The 17,495-nt window shown below is 46.0% G+C and overlaps 6 protein-coding genes across 6 annotated transcripts; 3 read left to right on the top strand and 3 right to left on the bottom strand.

Annotated features, from left to right (window-relative positions):
- Positions 1-825: 825 nt before the first annotated feature.
- On the top strand, positions 826-1,580 carry TREMEDRAFT_62363 (uncharacterized protein; the record flags this gene model as incomplete). The annotated part of the gene is made up of 3 exons (XM_007004622.1): positions 826-1,068; positions 1,247-1,323; positions 1,448-1,580. The coding sequence occupies 3 exons, from the start codon at positions 826-828 to the stop codon at positions 1,578-1,580; spliced, it is 453 nt and encodes a 150-aa protein (XP_007004684.1).
- An 833-nt stretch (positions 1,581-2,413) lies between these two features.
- TREMEDRAFT_62362 (uncharacterized protein) lies at positions 2,414-4,278 on the bottom strand (the record flags this gene model as incomplete). The annotated part of the gene is made up of 4 exons (XM_007004621.1): positions 2,414-2,549; positions 2,874-3,411; positions 3,633-4,100; positions 4,146-4,278. 4 exons carry the CDS (start codon positions 4,276-4,278, stop codon positions 2,414-2,416), a joined length of 1,275 nt encoding a protein of 424 aa, XP_007004683.1.
- A 233-nt stretch (positions 4,279-4,511) lies between these two features.
- TREMEDRAFT_39085 (uncharacterized protein) lies at positions 4,512-7,411 on the top strand (the record flags this gene model as incomplete). Its single annotated transcript, XM_007004441.1, has 6 exons — positions 4,512-4,535; positions 4,580-4,686; positions 4,734-4,849; positions 4,891-5,012; positions 5,244-5,487; positions 5,535-7,411. 6 exons carry the CDS (start codon positions 4,512-4,514, stop codon positions 7,295-7,297), a joined length of 2,376 nt encoding a protein of 791 aa, XP_007004503.1. The 3' UTR covers positions 7,298-7,411.
- A 450-nt stretch (positions 7,412-7,861) lies between these two features.
- TREMEDRAFT_62360 (uncharacterized protein) lies at positions 7,862-11,270 on the top strand (the record flags this gene model as incomplete). The annotated part of the gene is made up of 14 exons (XM_007004620.1): positions 7,862-7,906; positions 8,141-8,146; positions 8,197-8,237; positions 8,287-8,393; positions 8,446-8,541; positions 8,595-8,673; positions 8,875-9,110; positions 9,159-9,268; positions 9,341-9,404; positions 9,831-9,886; positions 9,969-10,015; positions 10,155-10,273; positions 10,905-11,173; positions 11,217-11,270. The coding sequence occupies 14 exons, from the start codon at positions 7,862-7,864 to the stop codon at positions 11,268-11,270; spliced, it is 1,329 nt and encodes a 442-aa protein (XP_007004682.1).
- A 561-nt stretch (positions 11,271-11,831) lies between these two features.
- TREMEDRAFT_62359 (uncharacterized protein) lies at positions 11,832-15,205 on the bottom strand (the record flags this gene model as incomplete). The annotated part of the gene is made up of 14 exons (XM_007004619.1): positions 11,832-11,950; positions 12,020-12,276; positions 12,339-12,450; positions 12,504-12,602; positions 12,671-12,759; positions 12,819-12,856; positions 12,902-13,231; positions 13,783-13,895; positions 13,940-14,199; positions 14,245-14,341; positions 14,419-14,514; positions 14,583-14,701; positions 14,769-14,815; positions 14,891-15,205. 14 exons carry the CDS (start codon positions 15,203-15,205, stop codon positions 11,832-11,834), a joined length of 2,091 nt encoding a protein of 696 aa, XP_007004681.1.
- A 779-nt stretch (positions 15,206-15,984) lies between these two features.
- Positions 15,985-17,487, bottom strand: TREMEDRAFT_62358 (uncharacterized protein; the record flags this gene model as incomplete). The annotated part of the gene is made up of 8 exons (XM_007004618.1): positions 15,985-16,044; positions 16,091-16,203; positions 16,247-16,488; positions 16,536-16,623; positions 16,728-16,823; positions 16,867-17,025; positions 17,215-17,340; positions 17,370-17,487. 8 exons carry the CDS (start codon positions 17,485-17,487, stop codon positions 15,985-15,987), a joined length of 1,002 nt encoding a protein of 333 aa, XP_007004680.1.
- Between the last annotated feature and the right edge of the window lie 8 nt (positions 17,488-17,495).

Raw genomic sequence — 17,495 nt, 5'->3', positions numbered from 1 at the left:
TTCACCATCGTGGGAGTGGTTGAAAAAGTTAGAAATGGGTCGAAACTTATTCGATCCCACCTTTTGAATACTTCCGTCGGAATTGCAGCTTATTGTCTTTGACCACCGCCTCCTTCCGTCCTTTACCTCCCAACCCGTTCTCTTGTTTGGTTCATTTGGTTGCTGTATACTGCTACCTAACTCGGCTTATCAAGCGAGAACAACAGGCAAGATATAGGTATGCTGTTGATTTGATACTGAAAGGGTAAGAATCAGAGTGATCACAGAAGAAAGAGACTTAAAACTTCCTCTTTGCTCCACTCTCCACTGACTTTGAAATCGCACTAATGACCCCACCCGTGTTATTGTTCCTCCAACTTCAGTATAAGACCATACGTATGGATCCCAGGAACTAAAACAACAAACAAAGCGACCATCTCTCCTCTCTACTGTTCACTTTTCATCCCCTTTACCCCTCTTTCCCCCCCTACGCTCGAGGTCTATTATCCCCGAGAGATCCGAGCGTCGGGACAGAACATGTCATTGTTCCCGGTCAATAACGATAATCTTCTCTCTCTTTCCAAGCTGATCTCTTTTCTTACATTTCAAACAAACGTATAGAACACCTCGAGAGGGGAATATGATGAGACCAGAAGCAATTGTCTTTCGTTCATAACTGCACAGTAGGGTATTGTAAGGTCTCATGTCGAATAACTTACTTATAGAACATGGTCTCTTTACAGTTTCCCCACTTTTTCTTTCGTGTTCGATACAGGGAAAGTCACCAATCTCTCACAGTAACTCAGTAGCTCAAAATCCGTCCAGGTTGCCTTGATCATAACTACGATGACTACGACAAATACGAATATCAACATGATGGAAAATGAAAGACCAAGATGGATCACGGATTCACCAAGGTCGAACAGTTCAGTATTATCACAAAGTACTCGGAGTTCTCTTTCACCAGTTCCAGCATATATGGGATGGAGCGATAGTGAACACTCTGGATCACCGTTGTCTGGTAGTACGGGGAGTGTTGGGAGAGAAAGGACTTTTGCTAGGTTGGAGAGAATGAGATTGGGGTCGGGGGTGAGTTATTTCCTTCTTTCTTGAATATATCTTACATGTCCTTTGCGTGTTATTCCCTCTCTCCCTCTCTCCCTCTCTCCCTCGAACAAGTCTTTCAGGGGAAGCATACCAGGTGCTTTGAACTCCTCAACCCGGGAGGATAAAGTAGATGAGTGAAGTAGAGATAACTGATTACCAGTCTGTAAGTCCACCAAAAACAGCTAGACCGATGTTACCACCAATGAGACGAACCAAATTTTCTCCTCCCTTGACTGCGTGAGTACATTTTTGTCTCTAACTTGAAACTGTCTCTCCTGTCATTTATCTTTGACTTTAACCCCCCGTCCTTTCCTTTTCTTTCCTTCAAGATCGACTTTCACCATCGTCGCTACCCCCCTAGGTCCCTTGTCACACACACTATCTCTCAAATCACTTCCAATCACAGAATGAACCCTAAAAGTTTCAAAGAGTCATCACTGGTCCCCATGAACATGATCATTCCTTGGTTACAACGGTTGAGGATGGAAGTCTGATAATCAGTAAACCCAAATCTCACAACACTCATCGCCGGGCATATTCCCTTTCTACGATCCACCAAGCTTACGCTTTATTCCCTCGTTCATCTTCTCCCCCATCATCAATACACTCTCATCTCTCGCCCTCTTCTCGTCGTTTACCTCCTATCCGTACTCACCCCCTGATCACCCCACGCAGATTAACTTTCTCTCCCCGACCCTTGTCTTATCAAGGCCGAACGTCTGGCAATGTAGCCAGCTCAACCGGCGTGACATCCGTGTGGACCAACGGGACGTCGGGGGAGGAAGGAAGGACTCATCAGAGGGATGATGCGTTAGCCAGGGAAGAAGAAGAAGGAAAATTCATCAGACAAAAGGAAGGAAAAGAAAGGTTGTTATTACTTGATTCTAAAGTAGCTGAACTTTTGAGAAAAGGTGGAGCGGTAAGTATGCGTAGTGCCGATGGAGCTAAAAGTTGGAAAGTGTATTTAGCACCTGGAAGACAGTAGAAAGTACACATTCAGCCTTTGTAAATATGTACCTGCGAATGAGGGGAAATGGATAGGGAAATTTGGTGTAACGAAATATGCACGATCTTGATGACCGTTATAGATTATTCTTCACTTGTGGAGATGAAGCTCATACCTATGCACCTCCATAATTCCGACTTGGTCATGCGTTTCTGTCTCGTTCTGCCGTGGAGGTTTTGTTTGGTAGGTTCGAACAGTATGGATGAGATGCATGAACCAGCTATGGTATGAAATGTACACAATAAGGATGAGAAACGAGGAAGATGTGACTTGACGTGATATGTCGAATGAGATGCGTGTACGAATAGGAAGGAGATCTGCTCATCGCTGGACAGGTCCGCGACGTTTGGGTTTCGGAAAGATGACAGGTGCTTTCAATGTCGCTTTGCGAGAGTTGGTACCTGGAGGAGGAGCGGGTTCGACTTTACATCCTAACGATTTGAAGATGTCCACCACCCTAGATATCAGCTAACGCGCATTGACAAAGGTCTCTCTCGTCCCTTTCTGACACTCGGGTGATGGAGCTGAGTGAGTCCCTGATTGTGTGATAGACAAGTAGACTTTGCGAAAACGGATAAATTTTATTCGATTAGGTGAAGACCAGATGAAACCAGTCTTGACAAACTACTTGTATGTGAGAGCATCGTGAGATGTATTCACAGACTGGAGTAGACTGAAGAATGGAGTTGACTCAAGTGTGAAGAAAGTGTACGAGATCAAAGTAGGAGGTTTGAGTATATATAACGAAAGATTGACAGGAGTCATCAAGGATCAAACTCACTTATTCGGTGTCATCTTTAAATCACTAGCAATCCTTAAAACATCCGTAGTCCAACCATCCACTGCCAAACAAATAGTACAGATCCAAGCTAATAATTTCATTTTTGTCATTTCTGTAACTTTCCATCTTTTACCTCCATTCGTTTGTTCCCCAAATCTGATACATAATCCACTGATAATTTGTGGACTGACACCTGGTAATTTATCTTGTAATTCTGTTCCTGATAACTTATGTAGTTGAGATGAGAGATCGAGGAAAGCGAATAAAGAAGAAAGATAAATGATGTATTTTGTCATGGTATTCTTTTTAGAAGAAGAAGTTTCGTTCATTATAGAAACGATCTTGTTTTTGATAAATGTTGAACGACGATGTGGAAGGGTTTGAAGACGTTGAATATCGGATGTAGAGGAACGAAAGGAAGATAGGGAGATACTATCCCATTCGTTATTTGGTATTAGAACTTCTCGGGGGTAGACTAGAGATGAATCTGAGGTTTCGAGGTTTGGGATGGGGATAAGTTCTGATGGAGGGACAGGACCTGAAAGTCAGCTCTTACACAGAAATCCCTTTGTGAAGCTGAAAGTGAAGATTGAGTGACGGTCTGATCATGAAGGGTGAGAGAGGATTGATTTGAAGTGTGTGATATGTGTTGGAGATAGAAGAAGAGGGAAGTACGACGTAGCAGAACAAAGGTCCATATGTTGGATATCCTTTTGACAATCATGTATCTAGTGACATTGATTGATTCTGAAAACTCACCCTCCTCATCCATGACCTTTTCACCTATACTCTCCATCAAATGTCCTTTTACACCTTCCATAGCTCTCACATCGACTTTATTCCTTTCTTGAGCTTTGATCTGATTCTTTGCTTTCCTCGTTCCGAAAGTTTCTCCTAGATCATTCCTTCTCGCCCTATATTCTGCGGGATCTTTACTAGGAGAACTCATTTGACTTTGTTTCAACCGTTTCACCTGATGTGCCAAAAGGTATAATGGAGCGTTAGGATGAATGTGTAATTGTTGAGTGGAAGGATCATATATCGCAGGAAGATATGAACAGTCGTGTCCCTCTCCATGACCTTCTCCATTGACTGAGAAAAATTCCACATCTTCAGTTTCACCAGCTAAAAGGGTGGGTTGTTTGTTCAGAGGGAGAGTAGATTCGGGGGTACGAGAATAAAGTGTGAAAGGGATAGTTTTGGAAGGACGTATAGAGGGGAAGTTGACTACATCTCGTCAGCTAATGTGTCAAATGTGAGGAGAAAACTTACCGAAGACAGGACCGACTGTGTTGGAAGGAGGTGAAACGATGACTTGAACGTCGGATTCATCATTGAAGGTTGATTTACGTTTCTTCTTTTGACTCGCACCTATCTCTACAGGTATTTGAGAAGAGGACGCCATGGTTGTATGATGACCTCGTTGTTGGCAAGTGGTAGAGAAGAGAAGAATAGCTTGCAAAGGTGAGCACAGTTGAGGTTTCGAGGGGCGAAATTTGGAGTCACGTGACACCTCCACTACAGTTACTCACTCACTTTTGGTCAAAACAACATCTCAACATCTCCTTAGTAACCTTGGGTGTTCAATCTTGTCATCTTGGTGTATATCATGCTATAGACTACTGCATTCTTGAAATCATGGGTGTGCCAGGATTGTGGGACGTGAGCTTTTCCTGTGTATGCACTCGAGAGAAACTCACCAACAGCTCTTGCGACCGGCTGCTACTCGTACTTCCTTGTCTACCTTAGCTCGACAAGCCGTCTTGTCAAACCACAACGGTCATCGTGCCCTTACGATAGGCATAGACGCATCGTGAGCTCAATACATGACTATGTGAAAGACGTTCTGACTTGAGGAAGAATATGGATGTTTCATGCTCAGGTACCTCAACATGGGGAAAACCCTTTCTTGCGAACGATCTTTTACAAAATCACACAATTACTTCAACAACCAGTCTTACCGGTCTTCGTCTTTGGTGAGCTTCCTTGAGAATTCGCATCAAAGCTCATATATTAGATGGTCCTAATAAACCCTCGCAGAAGAGGAATCAGAATATCACTGGACAATTCGGGACGGCAGATCATAGGAGTAAGCAGTTCAAAGCTCTGTTAGATGAATGTGGTCTGGAGTGGTGGAACGTGAGTCTAAACATCTACAAAGATCATGACGTCTTTCTTGGGCTTCTTTGTAGTAGATGTCTGTCCGTGGGCAGCAATGAGCTTATGACAGGCACCCGGGGAAGCGGAAGCCGAGTTGGCAGTAATGAACCGTCAAGGCAAGATTGATGCTGTTCTATCAGACGATGTCGACGCTCTCCTATTCGGAGCGACGTGCTTGTTGAGAAAGTAAGTCTCGGTGATAGTTTGGAGATTGATCTCACCTATAGTAACTCGCCCACACTTTCCGGTGCTCAAGCATCTACAATCACCAAAAACAATCCCCTCAAGGGAGATCTTCGACCTTATGAGGTTTATCGTTCAGAGGCTATCAAGCAACTGTGGACGGACAAAGAAGGGACTGCTCTCAAGACGGAGGAAGACTGTCGGATGGCTATGGTTTTGATTGCTTTGTTAGGTGGGGGTGACTACGCCCCAGAAGGCTTATCCGGCTTCGGTGAGTCAATACAGCTGCCCTTCTGGTTGTACTAGCTGACATTGTAGGAGCTACCATTTCGTTCGGCTTGGCTAACGCTGGTCTCTGCCACTTCTTAAAACAATACACCTCAACTCCGGCATCATTCACCTCCCAGCTGTCATCTGTGCATCAACAAATGGTAGCAGAACTTCGTACAAACTCTTCCAGATTCATGGGACGACGCTATCCCGCTCGTGCTACCGAGTTGGAAAAACACGACCTTGCAACTCTCTTCCCGACCTTCACCCTGAACGCCTATCTACGTCCAGTTACTTCCCCTCTTCTCGATCTCACTCAGGGCTGGCCAGGTTTTGGCCAAGGTCAGCCGTCCGTAACTCGCGGTAAAGCAAGGTCCAATGGGAGGGGAGACTTGGAGGGTATGGCAAGGGCATGCGAGAAGTTTTTCGAATGGGGTACTAAGGATCTTGTGTGTAAGAAGTTCGCAGGGGAGAGTGTGAGTTTATTCGGGGCTGAGGTGATGAATACGGCCAGGGATACATTGAGTAGAACACCTCAAGTCGTCAGTTCCTCGAATTCTCGACTTACTAGTTACTTCCCTATTGTCACATCATCTCCATCTTCCTCCGACAAGACCGCTCCCGTCATTCTGCCAACATCTTCCTCCGCTCCAGATCACACTCCTGCGTTTCAAGAAAGACCCAAAATGCCCGATTACGTGGGCAGGATTTGTTCCATCCGACCCGATCCACTCAACCCCGATCTGAAGGAATATCGGATTTCCTTCTCCCATTCAGTCCTTGCAGACCGGTGTCGAGCAGCCATGGTAGGAGCACGAGTGGATCCCATTTCCCTTGATCCAGAAGAACGTCGATTGTTGGGTTTGATCGATCGAGGCGACGACGCCGATGCACTGCCGCCCTCTTCTCAAGTCACTTCTAAGACAGAAAGTAGAGTGTGGATAGGAGACTACTTGATACAGGAGGCTTGGCCCCAGTTGGTGCAGGCGTATGAGAACGAAAGAGCGGCAAAACTTGGCAAGGCCACAAAACCCATCAAAGTCAAGACTGCGTCGAAGATGAAGACATCCAGCGGTAAAGGCAAGGCCAAATTACAGTCAACGACGGAAGACTCTCGAAAATTCGTTAATTTCTTCACTTCCTCATCTCAACCTTCACAAGGAGAACTCGAACAAGCTGAAAGGCACCCCGAAGACAGCCAATCACCATCGAGCAGCTTACTGCAATCGAGCTCACCTCCAAGACACCCCGTCTTGAGAGAGAAATCCCCATCTCTTCCCAATTTGAACACACGCTCCTCAAGCCCTCCTCATATCGCCTTGGCAGGTATCAAGGCGGTATCTGTCTCGCCATCCACTTTCAGACGGACGCGTCACTTACTCACTCAGCCAGCTCCTTCCTCCTACGCTGTATCGTCTCCCAAGAAACCGATGAAGGCCACAAAACCGATCAGTCACAGAGTAGAACCTCTTGGTGTGATCGACCTCTGTTCTTCATCAGATGAATCGGAATCGAACGCTCCCTCCATGTCCAGAGGTATCGGGGACTCCTCCCGGCGATCTGGCAGTCCTATCAAGGCGAGTCGAAGTACAATCAGCCTACAGACCATTGTAGGAGCCCCGTCTTCCCACACTCAAACTCTCCTGGATCTGCCGCGTACGATTCGATCGTCCCCTCGAACCCGATCAGCGACCCAAACCATTGCTCGAAAACAACACTACGTCCTCATCTCAGCCACGGAAGATGTGGAATACTTCGATGTGACGCGAAACGCTTTGAAGGTTCATCGTCGGACAGAAGGTGGAACCTGAAGGGAAATCCATTCTCTCACATCCTTCTCCCTTTATCACAACTCCTTCCTTCAATCTTATGTAAAAGCGCCGACAATTGAACTATCAAACCTATGTTGTATCGCTTGATTCTTCCAGTCAGTTCTTTCGGTCTTCCATGGACACTGTCAATGCCCGAGCTCTAATCTCTTCGGACCTTTGATCTGTTTGACGCCGTGAGAATGAGGATCGTCCACACAAAGGATCACACACAAAGATGTAAGTCTTACGTTCTCCCCTTTTTGCCCCTCGCCAGTCTAGTCAGATTGAGTTTTTGTTAATTGACAACGCTCCCTTCTGACCCCGATTCGTTATGAAAGGTGCTCATGACTATCCCCCCCTGGTTCTGAGATCTCACGGTTCTGACCGGTCACTGTGGTGGGAAGTTTGACCGGCCTCCTGTCCGATTTGACGCGCCAAGAAACGTTCCGGATCGGATAAATAGGTCACTGACTTCTACGTACGCCCCGACAATCGTTGACTTTAGTCGAATCTATTTTCTAGCTGAACTTCTATCAGCGCTGGACGCTTAAGCTAATCGTCAACATGAACTTCAAACACGTGTGCGGCCTCCTCGTCGGACTCCACCTCGTATCTGCTACCACGTTACACTTTCCACAAGTCAAGAGAGATGGACAGCCGCCCATTTACCTTTCGCCATACGACGAAACGACAAAATGCATTGGCATCGGTACTGATAAGAAGTCATTGACTCTGACTGATTGTGCTGCCGCGACCACCTGGTTGTACCAGCCCCTCCTACTAAAAGCAACCCCCATGGTGGCGTCTGATACTGGGTGTGCTGTACAATACACTGACCAACAGGTCTCTGTGAGTGCTGCATTTTCTAATCAAATCATGGTGTGTGAGCTGACTATCAGGTGGACTGTGACAAACCAGATGGGAGCGATCCCGCATTTGAGTGCGTATGAATTTTTCCATTCATCTAGAAGGTTTGCGCTGACAAGTAGGTGGTTGTGGACGAGGGAAGGTTACATTCAGAGCGCGGCAAACAGCTCTTCTTGCTTGACAGTTGTTGGTCAAAATGTTCAAACGGGAATATGCTCACAGAGTGGACGTGAGTCAACTGGTATCCATCTTTGGTGAGGATTGGGAAGTTGAATATATAGCGTGGACTTTCCGGACTACACAGCAGAATGATACAACACCCACATCGGCTAACCCACCTCCCATCAAGGATGAGGATGGGGATGCGCATATCTATGGTGAGCGTTGCTGGCCGTCCTACAAATACTCGATAGAAGCTGAAGGGTGATAGCCGTCGGAAGATCTGACCTCTGTCTCTCGGCCTTGCCAGCAGATGCCGATCAAATCGTGCCAGGTATGCCCGTTGGAGTGTGAGTCATTGCTTTTGTTTTCCGCTCCCACTACCATGCGATATCACCCTGGCCTCATCCCAACATGAGCGTGTTGACATTTTGTGCCAAGATCTCGTGACTGACAGAACGTCCACTCCGATGAGCTTGCTTGGTAGAAAGCTTTGATTGCTCTAGAAATCTTGAAACCCACGATCATCAAACAAGTTGACTTACATACAGGGCCTATTGCAAGAACTCCACTGCCTCCAACAAGGCGATTACCCAACGATTCGACATGCAGCTCAACTCGAATCGACCCGGACCGGTGAAATTCGATACTGGAGAATCGACTGACATCTGCCTTGACGCTGGCGACAACCCATCAATTGGATCTCTCGTCCTCACTTATCCCTGCACGGGTGGAAAGGCTCAGCAGTTTTCGTTGGAAGGTACATTCCTGTTTTTGTTGGACTCCCGTGAGATATCTTCTTTGAAGATTCGATGAGATGCTAATTGATGCTCAGCTTATTGCCTCACGCTCACTGGGACCGGAAACCTGCCTGTCACAGGAAATGATACATCGGCCCAATTATTGGCAGTCATGGATACCTGCCGCGATCCCGACCCGCAACAGGTAAGTTGGTCTGCTCCTTAATCGTACTCTATACTATTGGGAGACTGTGAAAGGATAGAACTGAAAATGCAGTTGTTGACATTGACGAGTACTATGACGGCTGCGAGCTCACCCACTGCGGCACCTACTCGCCTACGTTAGTTGGAAACAATCGTCGTGTGTACGAAAATGCATTTATCACCACTCACACTTGACCTCCCTTCTCCATGACGCCGAAGTAGATCGGAGTGGATAGAGTGAACCCCTTGAGCTTGACTTTATGGTTTCATGAGTTGGAAACACTCCCTTTCACTTCCCCCTTTGTTCTTGCTTTCTTCCTTCCTCCTTCCTCTTTATCCTTCCTGATTTTCTTCACACTGACCGGGATCTGAAACAAGCGTATTCTAGAACTCATGATGCTGTCACTTTCACACTTTCTACCACCCTCATCCCTGTCTCACGACCATGCTTCGTCGAATGTTTCTTCTCATGCTGTCAACCTCTGTTCTCGCTCTAGCCTTGGAAAAGATACACGCCGTACGAATCTCACCGGCAAATAGTCCCACATATTGCTTAGGTGTAGATGTTAAGGAACCGGGAGATATACAGATAGGAGAACAGATCCCCCGATTGTTACTCGTCGAAAGTGATCATTGTCAAGTATGGCGAATGAAGAGAAGAGGACTGGACGAAACGATAACGTTGTCAGAACGATGGTCAGGCTTCACCGCAATACCGTATAATTCAAGCTATGGAGCTGAGATTCTGGTGAGTATCTTTGATAGGGGATCGTCATGAGTGCTGATTGTTTAGATCACCCCATCCGATCTGGTCTCGAAAAGCATCACACATTTACCGCAAGTCGTCTTTTTCCACCATTAGAAAAATGGATCATGCTGATTGGTAGTTCTTGGACATGGGACGAAGGTAGACTTGTGTATCATGAGGACGATGACGAACCAAGAGGATGTTTGATAGCGGATAGCCGAGTCGTACGGATAGGAGAATGTACAGGATCCGATTCGAGTGAGTACAAGCACCATTTTGTTCACTTTGAAACTGCTCAAATGACACTTTCAGAATGGTTTCTGACACCGTCGGACTATGTTTCAGACACACGAGAGACACATCGCTGGCGAAAATGGGCGCATAAGGTTGTTCGCTTTATCATGAGATTGATGTGAGATGAAAACGAGTTGGGATCCTGTTTCGTAAGGAGTTTCGCTTAATAACTTTTGACTGATGCACCCATCACGATTTCATCGCATCACAACGATTCAGGGATCGCCCTATTTTTTCTGATTAGATACTGACGTTTAACACTCGATGTTTGGATCGGATACACTGTGGATTTTAGATCCTGACTCGAGAGAAACGCCAGTGGTCAAAATCGGAGTTTGATCTGTGACGATTTCTCACGGTTCTGACATGCCAAGTGAAACTCCTTGGTGTCTTTTACCCCCCGTCATTTACTTATTCCATTCAATTGACGTATGCATCTTTCAAAGGACCCAAAGGGTTTCTCAAACATACTAGTTCGAAAGGGTTTTGATGGTCAATCTAGCTTTCATACTTCGAAAAGCGCTTCTTCTTTCTTCTTCATTTCAATCTGTATTTTCTCGACAAATGTTTTCGCTCTTTATTATTACTTGCCTAGTGACCCTTGGGGTTTATGCTAACCTTGGAGAAGTAACCCTCTCTCCTATAGCAGATAATACCCTCTGTCTCGCTCCAAACACTTTGAGTCCCACCGTCAACGATACCCTTTCTTTAGTACCATGTACCAACGGTTATGTTGATTACCAATTCAATACCCATATAATCACGGATACCTACGCAACGGCGATGATCGTGGTTGGGGCGCAGTACGAAGGTAGCGATCTTTGTGTGGTGGCTTCTAATGGGACTCAAGGTGGTGATCCTATCGTAGGTCTTTCATTCATGTGAGGATAGATGCTAATGGACTTAGCTGGCAATGTATCCTAGCGTTCTGGAAGGCGACGATGTCCAGCAGTATATGTGAGTGGAGTTGGGGATACTCTTCAAGTGGAAGTAGAGCTGATGAATGCATAGGTGGGGTTTCTCCACAGCTAATGAAGTTCGATATCAAACCACTGCGACGAACCTTTTGTATGGATGCCGATACGAATGCACCGTACGGTCAAAGTGGACCAACTGCCTCCGGTCTACTTCCACACGTGAGTTCTGATTGAACATGTTTGAACTGGACTGATTTCTAGAATGTCTATACACGCTGAACGACTGTGAAGATAACAAGGGTATGATAGGGTGAAAGTTTGAGATTATTGGTGAAGATGGACAATAGGTGTACGAATATGGTGAAAATGTCTATAGAGAGTCAGGAAAATATGTACCGTATGAACTGGACGTAAGTCACTTGTCTCGGATCATACAGTATCATCGATCAACTGCTCAACTACCATCTATACAACACATCGCTTCTGTCACTACAATGTTTTTCTTGTCTCATGACTTTATTGGTCAACATGATGATTGATGACGATGGGGCCTGTGTAAAAGAAGAAGTTCTAGAAGTTCAGCGGGGGATAATTTTACACTTGAATCATCGTCTTACCTGCTCAAGACTCCCATCACACGTCCTCATAACGAGAGCATAATCAGGCTGCTTTTCTCCCAATTGTCCAGGAGGAACGCCAGAAGATGTTGCCGTGACGCACATATCTTCCGCTCAGCTCTCACTTTTCCCTTCACTATTCCGAGTATAGAAGCGGCAGGATATGGTAAACTCACTGGTACCTTCCATCGACAATGTCTTATTGTCCGATACAAATGTCTGAGACTTTGACCCTTGACAAGAATAAGTATACAACTGAGAGTATTCCGAGGGAGCATCACCCGCGTCTACACAATATCCTCCTCCTCCCAAGGCGAGGTGGGTGTTGAAAGCTAGGGGTCCCGTGTAGTTGCCTTTGCTGTAGTCCATAGGGTAAGGCATTTCGAAGTATTGAAAGAACAACCATGAAGAAGGAGAATCGGCAGATGGGTTCCTGATACTCAGCTAGGTGTTTTTATCATTTCATTATGGAATGGAACAAGGTGGGAGACTCACACGCTCAACCCCAAGCCCGTACTGATATAGTAACCATCGGCAATGTTGCTACCGTTTGCCTGTTGCAAAGCCCTATGGACGGCTCCGACACACAAGTCAGGTCGCCCCATTGCTTAAAATCAGTGTCTCTGAAGGATGACTGTGAAATCAAGAGTGCCTACTCACCCCTGATTAGAGTCTGATGTATGTCGTCCTGGTAGATATTGTTAATAGTGACTTGAGAGGTGATTGGCTCAAACGTAGCAGATGTTCTGTACACCCATGCTAATTGATCAGCCAATACTGAGAGAATTTGGTAAATGAAGGCTCGCGTTTAGCAGAGGAACAATCACTCAGAACCACATTTCCGGATGAATCCACCGTGAGACATTTGCTTTCATCGGCTACACTTTGCAGGAAACTTTGGCGTATCCAGTTCCACCTACACGTCAGTTCAGTTCGTCTGTAGGATTATTATTGCTGGATAACTTGGCGACTTACTGGATGTTGGGGTTATTGAAATTAGTGGAACAATCCCACTACGCCATCAGTAACGATTTAAAGTAGAGAAGGGGAAACTTCACTTTGAGGGAGCCATTACCGGATGTCGTCAAAGCACAACCTTTGGAATCCCCTATCAACGGACCACTGGCTGTCGTTTGGGGGAGATAGTCCCACCAATGGGCAGAAGTACAATTCACAATTGATAACGACGCCGAGCTTCCGTCAGCTGGAGTCGTTGAGGTCAGACATTTGTTCTGGTTCGCTCCTGTAGCCAAGTAGATCTGGGTCCCTCCAGATCCGGTCTGATCCCTGACTTTCATCGCGGTCGAGTCATGTTTCGTAGGGTGGGCGTGGACGAATAGTGAGTTTCCAGCGACCAAAAGGATGTATATGACCAAATAGGACATTATCTTATGGTTCGTATCCCGGACTATATCGGTGATTCAACCGAAGCGACCAACGCTAATCTCACAGTCAGATAGGCGTTTTGCTTGGAAGACGGATCCACCTTCTTATATATCCTCATTCGGCGTTCGCACATTCTCGCCAAGACCAGGGTGACAGTAATTTTTCACAAGGTTCTTACTTGTAACAGTGGGAAATGAAAATGGAAAACTTTGAGATCCTTTCATCATGATCCGGGGTACGATGGGGGACCGGGCCGAGTGTGGCGTCAGTTTCACGTCAAGAGGGGACCCAAAGGAGTAATTGAAATGAAGTTTCAGTGGTTTCTGAAATGCCGTAGACAGTACGGACGTTTTAAAGTAACACCCTCACGGGGTTATATACACATGCATTGACAGTCCTTCATACATATCGCAAGTGGCAAGTTGACCAAACGCGCACGGATCACAACTTCCCAAGTCCATATCACGAAGACGCCGGTACATCCGGTCCTGTATAAAGGGTGAAGTTCTGCAACCTATGAGCTCCATCATTTCCCATTGATATGGCAGCTTACCTGTCGTGAATCAGCCTTGGTACAATTCCAAACTTGTAGCAGGTATTCCGGCTGGAACAAACCCTGGGCACCTGGCAAATCGCTCGAGCCTCTCGTGGCGTCCATACAAAGATCTACCAGGTCAATCCTCTTCTTTAAAACAAGGTGTAGAACTTACTAGTATCATTCAAAGAGATAGTATGATTATGAATATCTACTACCCATTGTTGACCCGTATTGGTCGAATTGCAATATTGGACCATTATTGCCGTCCCATCGTTGGGATTCTGTCCCGCATCAAGACAGTAAGAACTGCTTGTGTAATTGAAACCGGCGGATGTGTTGGCAAAGGTCAGTGGTCCAACATAAGATGTGTTTATGGGTCCTTGAAATAATTGAAAGTCGGAAACAGGTGAAGTATTGTTGACACATCGAGCACTGACCGTTAGCGGCAAAGAGGAAGGAAAGTGAATATCGACTAACGTGACAGCTTGGAGATCTTTGAAGAGAGTTGAATTATAGTTATCATTTGCAGATGGGTATGCCAAGGAGCTAACACATAAATCGTTCCTTCCGAGTGCTATGTATGAGCTTTCCATAATCTGAATAGAGGGATGTTAGAGAATTAAGAGAAGTTAAGATGAAGTGTTTACGCACGATGTAATCTGACCAATCCTTCAGGATCGGCATAAACATCACTGACATTCACAGTGCTCGCAGAAACTAACTGGGGGGACTGACGATAGGTCCATTCTGAATGTCAACGCGTAAATTGATTAGTCACACTGATCAAGTAACAGATTGGTAAGGGAAACACATACGTTGATCACGTTGACCAGAACAATTGGCTGGTGTTACTTGCATCGTCTTTGTATCACCTTGTATACAAAGGTTGGAATTGTTTCGATACTGAATCGTGCTCTCCGTGGTATATTCCCATCTAAATTGTAAGCTTCTTGTGGAAAAGTATTGATGTTCAAGATCAAGACAGAAGAATGAATACTCACAGCCAAGTGTAATCCGCGTAAGTTCCGGTATTGTTGTAACTTGTCGCCTGTTGTCAATTCCGTTCCTCATCAATCACTGTTCATCCTCGAGAAGAAAGTTCACTGAAATGAAAGAAACTTACATTCAAACCTGTAGGAGAAACATCGTTAAAGCCAACTGCATCGACGGGTAAAGCCGCGAAATTCTCGTTCCACATTCTCAACGGTCCCAAAGAACCTATGTGTAAAGTGGAACTCCAAGTTGTTGCGTTGGTACAATTGGTTAAACCTACGGCACCTCTCCATACAGCTTGGGTACGTTCAACATCATTGGTCACCAGAGATAAGCAAAGGGATTCCGTGTCCAATAAGGAAATGTAGATCCCACCGTCATTCGCTTTGACCTTGTTCAATGGTAGGTTGAGAAAGAAGACGATGGATATGATGATAGAGAACATGGTGACCTGCACCAAGGGTGTGTCTCAGTTACGGTACGATCACAAAAAAGGGTAACCAAGAAACGGGAGACGGAATGTCTTTTAAACCCCATGCCGCTTTTATCTTTTCCTCCTTACCTATAGTAATCTGAATGTTTCCCAAATGAGAATGTAATAGGGTCAAGGAGTAAGGAGTCAGGAGATGTGAACGGATTTGGTGAATGTAGTCAAACATGTTTGTGACTTGGGTAACTCTGGAATACTGACATTGCTCCTTTTGCTTCCTTTGGGGTATTGATATCGAAGTTTAGCGTTTGTGGGAATGTTGGAAGGGCTCCATTGATCAGCTATGAGGAGACGATCACACAGGCTTGACCACACAGAGAAAACTCAACGTTTCAGCCATGTTCCCGTGGGAATGGGGAAGGAGTGTTGACCCGTTTTTTACGGGGGATGGTACATATCAAGGGAGTCAACTGAGGAAATATCGGGGTGGTTTCGGCCCGAATGCTAGTAGCCCATCTCCTCACGGTCTGAGATGTGAGATACGAGTTAGAGCAAGTCAGTGAGGAATGTAGAGCAGCATATCCGTCATATTCAGCGCGCGGAATGGTTGTATCTCAATGTGAGTGCGGGAAAAAGAGCGTTCAGTGACATATTTCGTCTTTCACCCATATCACCATTTGGATAAACTTCAGGGATTGAGATACGGAATACATAGATGATACATACAAATACAGGTTTCACAGTAACATTGCTCAAGATGGGTAGTAAGACACCATTCCCATATCTTTTCGAACTCAAGCACGGCTGGTGGATATAGGGGGCGGCACATTCTCGCCAGTGTAAGTCGTGAAAGTCTACTCGAATCAGCTTTGCTCTTTTGATCGTGACAAGATCACATACCTGCTGCTTGAGTGCATTGTTACAAGTGAAGACTTGCAACACAAATACTGGTGTGTAGTCCCCTTCGTTGGACCCGCCGCCATACATCTCATTACCGGTCTGCAAGCACAGATCTTGTTGTGAGCGATCTCCCTCCCGCCAATTGATGAAACTCACTTTGACCAGATAAGGCAATTGATGTGTTGGTACTTGTCCATTGTTGACCCACCGCCCCATTCTTGCAGATTTGGACAAGGACAGTAGAGCCGTTTACCGGAGAATCTCCAGCGTCAAGGCAATAAGACGACCCTTTGAATGCGGCGGAGGAATTTTCGAATCTGATCGGACCAGAGCCGTTCGAAAAGGGTTCAAAAAGTTGGAATGACGTGATAGGGGAGTCATTTGGGACGCACTGAGCACTGGTAATTAGTTTGTGATCATGTATAATAAGTGAAGAACTGCTCACAGAGTTGCAGTCAGACCGGCAAACAAAGTGCCAGTGTAGTTGTCAGAACCGGGATATGCCTCCGAGCTTACGCAAAGATCGTTCCTTCCTAGACCTGTAGTATGATCAGCTCAGGTTGATAAAGTCTGGCGGTTGATGAGATTCTGTCAACAGAGCCGATATAGGAGGATTTCGAACAAAGTGAAAGCTGACCTCGAATTCTATGAGTCCCTTGTGGATCGGAATACACAACACCAATAGGTACAACTCCGTCCGTTGGTACACTAACCGTGAATCTGTATGACCATGCTGCGTGTCAGCGAAGTCGACCCAAACTTAATGGTTGACTTACCTTGATTGGACTGTCCGGAACACTTGGCAGGTATGACATGTCCACTAGCCGGGTCACCTTGAAGACACAAGTCCTTATTGACGTAATGTTGAATATCATTGTTGGCAGTCCAACTCCATCTACGAGTCAATTGCATCCTCGAGAGTGAAATATGCCGTACTGATACTCATACTGATTACTCGGGTCCTGGGAGAGTGTCGTGACCTGTGATCGGTCAGCGATGAAGATACGACTGGATATCGGTGAGATAACGACGATGGGATGCCCGATGACCAGTGGGCGGAAGAGAGCGATGTTTGGGAAAGTATGATCAGGGTAGAAAATTATAATTCGAAAGGGTGCACTCACGTTGACGCCCACTGGGTCGGTGATATCGTAGCCAGTCTGATTGACAGGTATGACGGTCAAGTTTTGATTGTACTGAAGGAGCGGCCCCGAAGACCCAATGACCGGAATGTAATTCCACTGTGTAGCCTTGGAACAGTCAACAAGTCCCACCGCACCTTCCACCGACAGGCAGAGGTTGTTTTCGTCCTGCAACGAGATATAAAGCCCCGAGTTCGCGGCGATGGTCAGGCGCAGCCCGGTAAACGCGGGTAGTATCAGTAGAAGTGGTATCATTGGGTGCC

Source organism: Tremella mesenterica, assembly GCF_000271645.1.
Source record: "Tremella mesenterica DSM 1558 unplaced genomic scaffold TREMEscaffold_5, whole genome shotgun sequence".
Classification (NCBI taxonomy): domain Eukaryota; kingdom Fungi; phylum Basidiomycota; class Tremellomycetes; order Tremellales; family Tremellaceae; genus Tremella; species Tremella mesenterica.
Note: the sequence above shows the minus strand (reverse complement) of the source record. Positions and strands in the feature narration are given on the sequence as shown.